Here is a 12,479-nt window from a genome sequence, read left to right on the forward strand (position 1 = left end):
CTTGATTCTGCCCGCAGGAATGGCTCCTCCAGCTGGAGCCTGGTTTGCTAGTGCTCGCATAGTAAGGTTCACCCTTGTGTTTACCTCTGCGAGCTCATTCCTCACGACATCGAGGGTTGCTCGAAAATCTTCCGTCATGTTGTTGATCATCTTCAACATGTTCTTTTGGGAGTTATCAAGCTCCATAACTCGTTCTTCCATCTCGGCAACATAGCCCGATTAACTGTCCCCACGCTCGTAGGTGACATTTCCCGTTCTCATAACTCGGGACTTTAGAGCGTCGACTCTAGTCAATAACTCTTGGATGGGTAGTCCGTCAAGGCGACCGAACACGACTTCAATGCCATCAGCTTTCTTGGCAATATCCTCAAGCCGCTATTCCAAGAACCGGATGGAATCAGGAACTTCCACCAGGTAGAGCATCTGCTCTTCGATTCTCATAAGTCGCTCATTATGGGTCTTGCTAGACTGTTTCGCCACCGACATCTTTCTGTCTCGCACTGTCAACTGCCAACTTGGCTCTGATACCAGTTGTCACAATTGTAACCCTTCAAACACGATGTGAACGATTGTGCGACACTTGTTCGAACTCGACGAACAAGTCAGCCGATCAAAATCCGCAAATCGCGGACAACTTTAACACACGCTTCAACCTTCCCTCACGTTCTTGGAAAAATATTTTTAGAAAACGTAAAAGATGATTAATTTGATTGAAAACGTTGTTAAAACAAGCATTGAAGACTGTCAATTCTTAGTTCTGTCCCGAAACATCCAAAAAAGGGTCGATGTTATGGCCTAGAAAGAAACCACCCAGCTTAGAACAATGTCAGAGGTCCTGAAAGTTCACATCTACCTGTCGGATGGCCACATTCCGAGTAATATAAAGTTTCTTGCCCACAAAAGCCGAACGGCGATGGCCCGACCTCGGTTTTTTAGTTTCGTCCGAAACGTTGAAAAAAGGGTCGATGTTATGGCCTAGAAAGAAACCACCCAGCTTAGAACAATGTCAAAGGTCCCGAAAGTTCACATCTAACTGCTGGGTGGCCCCATTCCGAGGAATATCAATATTTCTTGCCGAAAAAAATCAAACGACGATGTCCAGACTTGATTTTTTAGTTCCGTCCGAAACGTTGAAAAACTAAAATATTAAAATATTGCTATGAATCATATATTTACTCATGGTTTTTTTTTCTTTTTGTTTTTATTTAAGTCTTGAGTGTCTAAGAATTATTTGATATGGTACGAGTCTTCAAAAGTCACATCCTTTTCATTTTCTCTTTTATAGGATGAGTCATCAAGACTCATCTTTCTACACTAGATCTCTAATAAGTTCTAAAACAATTTTTTCTGAGACGACTTTTGCAGGTTGAATGGTGTTGTTTAAAACCAATTTGAATTGTTGAAGTCCCTTAACTTCCTAAGATGTCTCTCCATATCTTGTCTAGTTTTGGTCCTCTATTCTTTCTCGATTACTGTGGTCGGGTCATCTCGTTCACTCTAGATTGCATTGAGAGTATAGGGGATTAAGCAATAAACAAAGCATAAAATGCTCATAAAATGCTAATGAAATCTGGTAGATGAGAAACGGATATCGAATGGATGATCTTGAAAGAGTTTCCATTGTCCCAAACTACGAGCAAGTCGCTTCTCCTGTCCCTATCTCTTACTTCTGTTACTGTGACTGTGTTAGAGCAAAAGGAAGTAGTTTAAACCCTTTTAACAGACTAGAAGCAGCTTGAAATCTTCAATTCGACTTGAAGTTTAGAACTTCACTTATTACTGAAACAGTGCAAAAGCCAAGAAAAAAAAGTCTTACCAGGACTTTTGCCCTAGTGATTGACTTGGTTTTTGAATCAATTACATATATTTTCTCAAAATCTAGGATAAATTCAGGGTCCCACAGCCTTCGATTTTTGAAGTGCTTCGTCAAGAAAACCTGCAAAAGATAAATGAATTGTTTGCACATTCTTATATCTTTTGTCCACATTCCCATCCTGAAGAGAAGACCATCACATGCATAATATTCTTAAATTTCAAACGTCGTTGAGTCAATGAACGTCACTTTGTATAACTATGCTAGCTACTTCTATTCTAACGTATCGCGGCGAAACCTATACTCGGATTTACAAAGAAATGGAAGAGTCCATTAAATTATCATCACTTTCACTAGAAATAGAAAAATAGAGTGAACAATCATCAAATTCTTAAGTCCAACCTTACCTTAAGAACCTCCTTTTCAGACTTGTATAATGGATCTCTAGGTGCATCAATAGGTGGTTCTATGACATTGTAGCATCCATAATCACTCTAAGCACATCTAATATACTGCAGTTGTGAAGAAAAGTATGATCATACACTACTGAAATTCCTTAAAATCTTATTTTGGTCCTTGAACTATGATGTTTGTTCCATATTGTTCTATTAACTTTTAATTATTGTGTTTAAGTCCCTTAACCTTCAATAAGTCAGTTTTAGTCTCAGATTTCTTCATCAAATTAACTGTTAACTTACCAACCGTTCTTCCACAAAAACTTAAATGACCGTCTGTAAACATTTGCCGACTGACTAAATGAACATGCTAAATTGAAATCTGTTTATAGAAAATGATTGAAACTTTTCACAAAGGAGATGAACAGAGACTAGTGCTTCAACATACAAAAGGATACAACAAAAACATAGCATAATGTAAACAATTAACCACAGAGGATTAAAGTAAATGTGGTAAGACTGAAGTAATAAGACTTCAAAAAGTAAATGAAAACTTAGAGAGGCGTGATAAATGCCGGCCAATTGCACTAGTTATTGTTAATGTAAAGTTAATGAAAATGGCTAAACTAACAGGTTAAGTTTCTGTTCATTTGTTAGTTAAAAACTAATGAAAATGGTTGAAACGGGTTTTTAATCTAGAGTTCAAGACTAAAACATAATAATTTACACCATTTTATCATGTATATAAATGCAAAGAAAGAACAATAATACCTTTTGAGGCATTGGAGGGAGCAAGAACTTTGGGGACGACATAAACATCAGTATCCGGAGGAGTAACATACATCTACAACCAAGAAACACATCAACGAAAACTTTTTTTAACTATCAAATGAATCTGATAAAGCCAAGTTTGAAATGAAACTAAGCAAATTTTGCCACTAACCTCTCTAAAATCATAAACATCGCTGTTGGAATCCGACGACTTCCTAATGAAGAAATGACAGTGCATAAAACTAATCTTATGAAATTCCTCCTCATTTATCCTATAATCCACAATCATCTCCGAATCCCATCCCTGTGTGAACACGAAGCTTTTGCTCTGCACAATCGAGATATTCTCATCGCCAACGTCGTCGGAACCCGCTGCTGCAGCTATCGCGGCGACTAGGGGATCGTACTCGATGTCGAAATCTTTGTTGCTGTTGAATTCCTCCATTTCCTCATCGTCCATGTCGTAGTCATCGGGACCACCACTATCACCGTTGCCATCGCCGGAGAAGACTCGACAAGGGTTTCTTCTAGGGAGGAAGAGAGGAGATGCAGATGGAGTGGATTTCCGATAGGGCAGGCTTGGGAGGTGGGGAAGAGAGGTTGCGGAGGAGATGGAGGAGACTCAAAGATGGTTGATTGGGGGGCGGCAACGACGAGGAGAGGAGGAAGACAGTGGAGTTCATGAGGACGCAAACTCTGTTAAGCGGGCACCGAAGAATTCGAACGCTCTTGTGTTGAGTTTGTTGATGGACACTGTCAGGTGGATAATGTTAAAAATAATTAAAATGAATATTTTTAAAAACATTCAAAAAAATCGTTAATATTATGAAAATGGTCAAATACTGTCAGTTTTGGTCTACCATTTAAAAAATAGCATACATTTTTTTTATATTCGTCTGTTTTTCTCACAGAGACTGCTTTTTTCACAGCTTTAGCCGAATTCAATTATGAGATTTCTTATTTTGTATTTAAAATTTAAAATAAATGCTATTATACAATTACCAAAATATTTTCCAGCAAACAATTTCATATAGTTGTGAAAATAGGAACTCATTTAGGTTAAGTTTGAACTTCATTACTCTCAAAATCTCTTAGATTTATTGATTTTTGTGTGGGCAAAATTGTTCTGTGTATCCTCAAGCATTTAAGTCTTTACATGTATTCTGCCTTGAACAATTTGATAGTTTAGAGCTTTTTTAAAGTTTTGTTATAGGTTTTTTTTTTTTTTTTTGTGAAATATGAGGTGGCTGGAATATAAGTAGTTGGATGTGTGCATATCTCATTTTTAAATTTTTTCTGGTGGTGATCTGATGAATGTCATAAATTTCATCAACCTAGGCTCATTTAGATTAGGAATCTCGCCTGAGATTGTTGAAATTGGACTGAGATTTGTTGAATGAGTCTTGAGATTGTTCTACGTTTGTGTTCATATGCATTATGTGTTGGTTATCGGGCTAGATTTCACCCGAGATTAACCAAGATACATCATAGGATGCATATAAAACACTAATATCGTGACATCACATGTAAATAACCCAAGTACATAGTGAATTTATGTTGTTCTTGACCGAGATTGGATCAAGATTCCCTTGAGTTCTAAGACAAAGTACTTATTTTCTTATGTTACCTGTGTTCTCTGTTTGGTAAATGCCTCTTGTCACTAAAATTTGCAATTCAAACATTTTCCTTCCAAAATTGACATGTTCTCACTCGGCGAAAACTATCTCCAATATTAAAAACAAGTTAACTCCTAGGCAATTGTATATGTTTAGGAAAACTCCATTCAATCATTTCTTGGACATTAGGTTGATGATCAGTGGATCTTTGTGTCATTACATCTTGTTAAGAGAGTTTGAGGATGATCGATGTGACATTATCAATTTTAAATTTCTCAGAAGGTGTCTTTCAGACAAGAAGATTTTGGCATTATTACGAGGTTGAGGTTGAGGTATAGGTGAAGACATGTTGTTGAGTTTGAACAGGATAAAAGCTCTTAGATTGAGACGCTTATATTTGGTTGGTAGGGCAAACATGAATGGGTCTAAATTGGGTAAAGATTACCAAAACCTTCAATTTGAGAGTTACAAGCCTACGGTATGAACCATTTTTGTTCTTCTAAAGTTATTTTTGTCACGAATGAATTAACCATTTCTGTTCAAATACCTATAGTGACAATATTTTTTATATTTTTTAAGTTATATTTTCGAAACAAGAGTATTTTATGATACAAAACATTAAAGTTTTTCATCTAAATGCAACTGTAAGGGGCCGTTTGGGGAAAGAAATGAATAAGGGGGAAAAGAATAAGGAAAATGGGGGATTAAGTGGAGGAAAGGATTATTATAATCCTTGTTTGAGGGAAGGATTATGAGGATTATTTATAATCTTTGTTTCGGAAAGGATTAAGTGGAATGATTGTGAGAGATTATTTATAATCTGGGAGAAGATTATGTCAGAAGGATTAAAACCAAAATTGTATTTTTTTTATTATTATTTATACATTAACCTGAATATGAGATTAAATGTAGAATTGTTTTTTTTCCTGTGAATGAAATTCTTTGTTTTTTTCGTGAACCCTATACAAAATGAAAAATGTGCTAATATATGTTGCAAACTTTGTTGATACCGTTAAAGCCTCAACAAAAAATTGTATTCAAATTAATTTTTTTAGTTAACCGTAACCCAAGCGTTCACAAAAAAACACGAATTGATTTTTTTTTTGTTAATTTTGTATAAATATTTTTTTTACTACAATATCCCTAATACACTTTCAAAATTGAATTAGATGTTTTCCATGTGTACGATATGCTTATGGAATGATTTCCATAAACCAAATACAAAATAAAATATGTATTAATTTTTTTTGCGTTTGTCTAAACTTATTTATTTTTTTCGTACGGTTTTCAAGAAACGACGAATATTTATATTAAAATAATGTTTATATTTCATTTCAACTGTAACCTCAACACACAACACATATGTATTAATTATAAAGTTGATTTTGTAAAAAACAAATTTGGACCATACGCGCAATACACAATACAAACAAATTGTATTATTTTTTTCTATTTGTGTAAACTATGTTTCTCAAGTTATACCGTAAATAGAAGGCAAAAAAAAAAAAAAAATCTAAGTTTGTATCGTCAATCATATAGAATAAAAAATTGGATTACGTTGGTTTTATTTTATTTTTTTCCATTTTGAAGATTTCTTTTTTCATATATTAATTTTTTTTCTCCATGAGAACGATGAGCAACATAATAGCGGTTAAAGCCAACGACTATTTTTTTGAATTGCAATTAACGAAAAACATAACGGGCTAATGCAAACTACATGCAAGAGCTTACCTATCTCACCACTTGGCATTCTTAGTGGGGTAAGTGTCCTGCATGCAATAAGCCACTTGCATATCACATGCAAGTGATAAGCTTACCAAATCTTAACAAATGTTATTATTTAAATTAGTCTAAGGACAATATGGTAATTCAACATTTAAATCAAATTCAAAGTTCGAGTTTTTCAAGCCCAAAGTCAACATTTTGACTTTTAACCATTTTGTCCATCTTGACTAATTTCAACCTTCCAAGCATCAATTCGTATAAATTTCTTCAAAATTTAAATCACATTTGAATATAAAGTCATCCAAAGTTTGATTTTTCAAAGTCAAAAGTCAACATTTTGACTTCTTACTTCTTTACCATTTTCATCAATTTTGAGCTTCCAAATATGAATTCATATTCATATTTAAATTACATTTAAACATGAAGCTTTATCTTAAATTATAATCGATGACTATATTCTAATTCTAACAATTCGAATTATTCCATCATAATGTTCTAAGTTGATTCCTTATGAGCTAGTGGGGGAACCTAATGGATCTATAGATCAAGGGTTCTAACGATCTGAGATTAACTGACTAAACTGTTTAGATCGAGTTAATCAACCTTCGTTAACTAATGAGTCATTCCACTAAAGTCCCGTAGTTGCACTCCCCTCACTATAGATATATTTGTGTCCATGTGATATGACATGATAAGTAAGTTAATCTTTCACAAGTTGTTCATGATCTCGACTGGGTCAAAGCACTGTTTTACCCCGACATTATATCTTTTTTCTTTAAGTCCCACTGATCCACTATTAAATAATTGGTTTTAGGTCCAACCTATAAACTGAATCCCTCTCGGGCCAATGAAAGGGTGGGGCCCTTGTTCAAGACTTGGATTCAATCATTAAGGGAACAACCTATCTACTAACCCTAGAGTGGTAGGAGTGAATTCCGTCTTGCACCCTATGTCCCTAGCTATCCACCCGATCTTACCCCTGAAATGGGAGGCTTATTGAGCCAACGCCATTGAGCTCCCTCACTTATGCAGATCTATCAATAATTTCACGTGAACAGAAGTTCATAGTTAGTTCATTTTTAAATTAAGTTACATTGGATATCTATAAACGAAATAGTCAGTTTTACAAAGTTAACGGTGTTATAACTTAAAAGCGACTATCTCATGGTTCCAGTCTTATGTCAACTCTTTACATAGAATGCCCCCACTTCCATGTCTCTTACCCTATTTTAGCGACTTACCCTATTTTAGCGACTTCTATAGGTCGAGCTATTCAAACCTCTCTTGAATTCTTGTAAACAAAGGGATCAGTCAAGAATCCAAAATAGTTATTAACACACACCGTCGTAAAGAGAGAGAGAAATTCCCTTATTATCATAATCCTTTTTTCGTGATCGATCATCTCTCAAGAATATCTCTGTCTTATGGCACCTCTCCTTTCCAACTAAAGAAAGTCAAAGAAGAGGAGTAGCAACTTCTTAGGGATCTCAGTTCTGCAAAAGCTAGAGAAAGCCTATGCAAAATCAACCACAACAGCAAAAGAATGTCCTTCAGCAGCAAGGTGAAAAGGAATATTGCATCCTTCATTGATTTGCTTAAGGGGCTAGTTAAGGAGTCTCCTCATTTAACCTCTCATTCTCAAAGTTCGCCTCTCTTATGCTTTTTGATCGATCTGAGATGAGAACAACTGTGATTAAGACAATGATTGCATAAGGAAAGACAGACCCTATCGTTAGAGATATTCCCTACTCAATTTGGATCCAAGGGAAAGCTTCTTCTTGAAATAGTACTTTTGACTACTCACTTTCAGTGATCGTAACCTAATGGATGGAAGAATTTCGTACCTCCTCAAAGGAAAGATTACATTGGGGTCCGTCCCACTCTTTCAAGGCCTTTCTTCTCAGGCATAAAGATAGGGCTTTCTTTAGCACTATTGTGATTTACTACTACAGGGTAGTGTAGGCTACCGTCCTTATGCTTTTTGTGGATTTAGAAAGCACTTGAACAGTTTCCACATTCGCTGTGAAATGAGCTCCAACAAACTTTCCTTTCTTCCTTTGAGGCCTGAGACAGGTCAATGAATAAGGGCTACAATTCTTATAGTTCATAAAGAAATTCACTCTTTAGTCTATTCCCAATCCTAGTCCTTTGAGATTCTTTAGGTTCTGTGTACTAGACGTCGTCGACCCTCTCAAACGTGGAAAAGACTCTTTCCTCACTCATTGAGCTTGAAAAAGTAGCCCACGTGGCGGTATTCAGTCTTCACCCCCACTCTGCGGTTGAGGCATTTGTTCTCGAAGGAGAAGGATAGTCGCTCAACAAAGTTTACGAACAAGAAGGCGCCATAGGCGGGAACAAAGAATATTGCTCAAAGGTTTTAGCTTTATTTCTATGTGGGCCACTCTTTTTCCATGGAGGCAAGGACCATCTCAAACTACCTTAGAAGAGGCAGGAATTAAGAGACAGTGTCTGCTCTCGTGGCGGCCTTATCTCTTCTTATGGCACTTCTACCATTGGAGGTTTCAATCCTTCTTCTTTTGAAAGAGAAAGATGCCTTATGCATGCATTGGCCTCTAGCATATTTCTTTATTTATTGGTCATATGTCAATTTTTCTCCCTGGTTTTTCTTTCTATTTGCCTTATCAAATAAGAAGCGCAACCCTCAACAAAGGCGACACCTTAAACAAGGGCTACTGCTCTCCCTCTACATCCCTTTCCTTTCTTTAATGGGGGAAAGATTGTCAGAGATCTTATTCAAGATCTAAACTCTGGAAAGGAGTGCCTCCTTTCCTTTCCCTTCGCCTTCATAAGTCAGGCTATGAAAATAGATTGTAAGTGAACCGCTTACCATTCAGACTGATCTAGGAGACGGGTCGAGGTGTGGAGTTTTCTTCTTTCTTGCTTTGATATGTCCCACGGTCTTTTGAGCTAGTCTACTTTCTCTCTGCGGTTAGCTTCAGAAACTACCCCACTGAGAGGTGGAGTATAACCTTTCCGGGAGATCGATACCCTGATCTCGCTCAAGTAATAAGAAGATAAAGTGCTCAAGACTATGTAAGAAGATATGAAAAAAAATTGAATTTTGAAAGCTCTGATCTTTCATACTCTTAATTATATCCACGAAGCGGTAGGCTGAGCACCTTGATGTATAGGCCTTATGAATATGAGCGATAGCTTCCGATATGGAAAGGGGAAAGCAGGACCCACTTGAGGGTCAAGAAATAAGAAGAGAAGATAGAGTAAAGTCGAGTCCTCTAATTCTCATCCATTTCTCCAACTTCGTCTCCTCAACTGCGTAAACTGTAGGTCTCTTTCTTCTCCTCGTTCATAATGCACACCTCTTCCCTTCTCATAATAATCTTTTGAATAGTCAAGATCATCATAAAAAGCCTTGTTAGTCTTGTCTCAACTTCTCCTACTCACTCGAGCCTAACTACTCTCCTTCTCTTTCTTTCATACTAAGTTGATAGTGAAAAGAGAGAAAATTACTAGTTGGGACTTCGACCTTTAATCATAGATCTCATGAAAGAGATAAGGCTACTTCTCTTTCTGCAACTGAAAGAAGAAGAATCGCGACTGCCAAAATCCCTCCCACGGGATGAAAATAATACTTTTATTTATCCACATTGATAAAAGAAAGTTCAATATTCTTTTTTTAGTGGAATAACACTCGTCCTCTTACATACTCGTTCTTCCAGTCGTCTGAACCAAGAATATCCTTGTCTTATGGAGCTTTGTCTCTGCACAAACATTATTTTTCATAGTCGAATAAAATATCAAAAGAGAAAGAGAGAATCATTTATGAAGAAGAAATCATTCTCAAGCTCTTCTTTTTCTCTCTCTTCTCAATGAATCGAGTCTTCGAACCTGCGAAAGTGCTCAAGATTATTTAAGATAGAATAATGAAATAGTAGTTTCTCAAGCTCTTATTAAAGACATAAGTCGTTTATTACCACATTCCGAAAGAGATTATGAAAGAGAAAAGATAAATGAATGAAATATTCCTAATCCATAAATCTCAGGTGAAGGACTAATCAAATGAGTTCAAAGAGAAGAAGAGGTCAATTGCAGAAAAGAATGAACTTATGAGCTGGAGATGGAAGAGCGAAGAAGATAGGAGGCCAAGCCAAGAGTCATCAAGAAGCCGTCGGATCCCAAAAAGAAAGGTCTAGATGAAAAGGAAGAAAAGGAAAAGGCCGAGTATTTTGTCCTAGTTAAGCCTAAGACCTAGGTGAATGAATCTTGAAGGGTGCCTGATTTGCCTATTAGGTAGTAGTAGTCTTGGTTTCATTGTATTCCCCATATCGAAAGGAAGTTCAGCCTAGGGTTAGGTGCTTTTTCCTTATTTAGCCCATGGAGCAGAGCATATGAGTCCTTTCATGTATCAGAGTTGCTACAGAAGATCGACTGACTCGATCCTCTGATCCTACTCTACATCACAGAGAAATAAAGCAAAAATCTTCTTTCCCACGCACCTCACGTCAGCTAAGGTTATTCTTTCTTCCCATATAGTGGGCTGACTTTGCACCTAAATGATAGAACTAAGTCATGCACAGCGGAAAAAGAATCGAATTTCTACCCTAATTGCCACAATTAACATGTAACCATAAACTAATCAAATTAGGGTTTTAAGAAATATTACCTTTGAAGCTTTCAAAAGGTTTGATATCTTCTTACCAATTCTAACCGAGACCACCACTAGTACTCAACTGCTATCCTCTAGACAAAGAACCGGGTTGTGGGACCCAACTTTGGTGTAGAAAGTAATGGAGATAAAATGGGATTGTAAGGTTTTTTTTTTTTTGTTGAGATGATGAAAATGATAAAAGAGGCAAAAGTTCTTCAACATTTGAAAACCTCTATTTATAACCTAATTACATGCAAAAATGCATGCAATTCATTTGCCAAATCTCAACCCCTAATGTTCCACTAACAATTAGTGGAACTTAGTGGGCTAGGTGTCTATATCTCATATAGCCACATATCCCACTAAGAGTTAGTGGGATTATCCAATAAATGTTGGATTTTCCCACTAACTTAGTCCAAGGGTAAAATGGTCATTAGATATTTCTAGTCAAAAGTCAAACTTTGACTTTTCTTAGTCAAAAGTCAATATTTTGACTTTTTACCATTTTGTCCGTCTTGACTAATTCCAACCTCCCGAGCATGAATCCGCATTCATTTTTCCAAAATTCAAATCACATTTGAATATAAGGCCGGTCAAAGTTTGACTTTTCAAAGTCCAAAGTCAACATTTTGACTTTTTACTATTTTTGACCAATTCCATCAATTCCGAGCTTCTTAGTATGAATCCGCATTCATACTTATAGTATGTAAAACATAAAAGCTCTATTTCTAATTAGAAGACCGACGACTATATCACTATATTTGTCGGTTTCCCTTTCTTCTCCCAATTCGAACAATTCGACTTATTTCATCACACTGTTCTAAGTTTAATCCATATGAGCTAGCAGAGGAACCTAATGGACTTATAGATCATGGGCTCCAATGATTCAAGATTAACTAGCTAAACTCTTTTAAACCGAGTTAATCAACATTCGTTAACTAACAGGTCATTCCACTAAAGTCCCGTAGTTGCACTCCCCTCACTATAGATATATTTGTGTCCATTTGATAAAACCATAATCAGTAAGTTAATCCTTCACAGGTTGCTCGTAACCTTGGCTGGGTCAAAATACCGTTTTACCCCCAAGATTACATCTTGCTCCTTAAGTCCCACTAATCCACTATTGAACAATTGGTTTAAGGTTCAACCTATAAACTTAATCCCTCTCGGGCCAATGAGAGGGTGGGGCCCCTTGTTCAAGACTTGGATTCAGTGCTTAAGAGAACAACCTATCTACTAACCCTAAAGCGGGTAGGAGTGAATTCCATCTTGTACCCTATGTTCCCAGCTATCCACATGATCTTACCCCTGAAATGGGAGGCTTATTGGGCCAACGCTGATGAGCTGCCCTCACCTATGCAGATCTAAGGATAATCTCGTGTGAACAGGAGTTCATAGTTAACTCAGGATTAAGACTAAGTTACCTAGGTCATCAATAATTGAGATAGTCAGTTTTAAACAGTAAACGGTGTTATAACGTAAAAATGACTAATTCATGGTTCAGTCTTATGTAAACATTTTACATAGGATGC

General features: G+C 36.5%; 1 protein-coding gene across 1 annotated transcript; it reads right to left on the reverse strand.

The window, feature by feature from the left end:
* Window positions 1-219: 219 nt before the first annotated feature.
* On the reverse strand, window positions 220-3,439 carry LOC116406303. Its single transcript, XM_031889997.1, has 5 exons — window positions 3,152-3,439; window positions 2,980-3,052; window positions 2,221-2,279; window positions 1,817-1,936; window positions 220-375 (listed from the first exon to the last, which is right to left on the reverse strand). Exons 1-5 carry the CDS (start codon window positions 3,437-3,439, stop codon window positions 220-222), a joined length of 696 nt encoding a protein of 231 aa, XP_031745857.1.
* Between the last annotated feature and the right edge of the window lie 9,040 nt (window positions 3,440-12,479).

Source organism: Cucumis sativus, unplaced genomic scaffold (assembly GCF_000004075.3).
Source record: "Cucumis sativus cultivar 9930 unplaced genomic scaffold, Cucumber_9930_V3 scaffold85, whole genome shotgun sequence".
Classification (NCBI taxonomy): domain Eukaryota; kingdom Viridiplantae; phylum Streptophyta; class Magnoliopsida; order Cucurbitales; family Cucurbitaceae; genus Cucumis; species Cucumis sativus.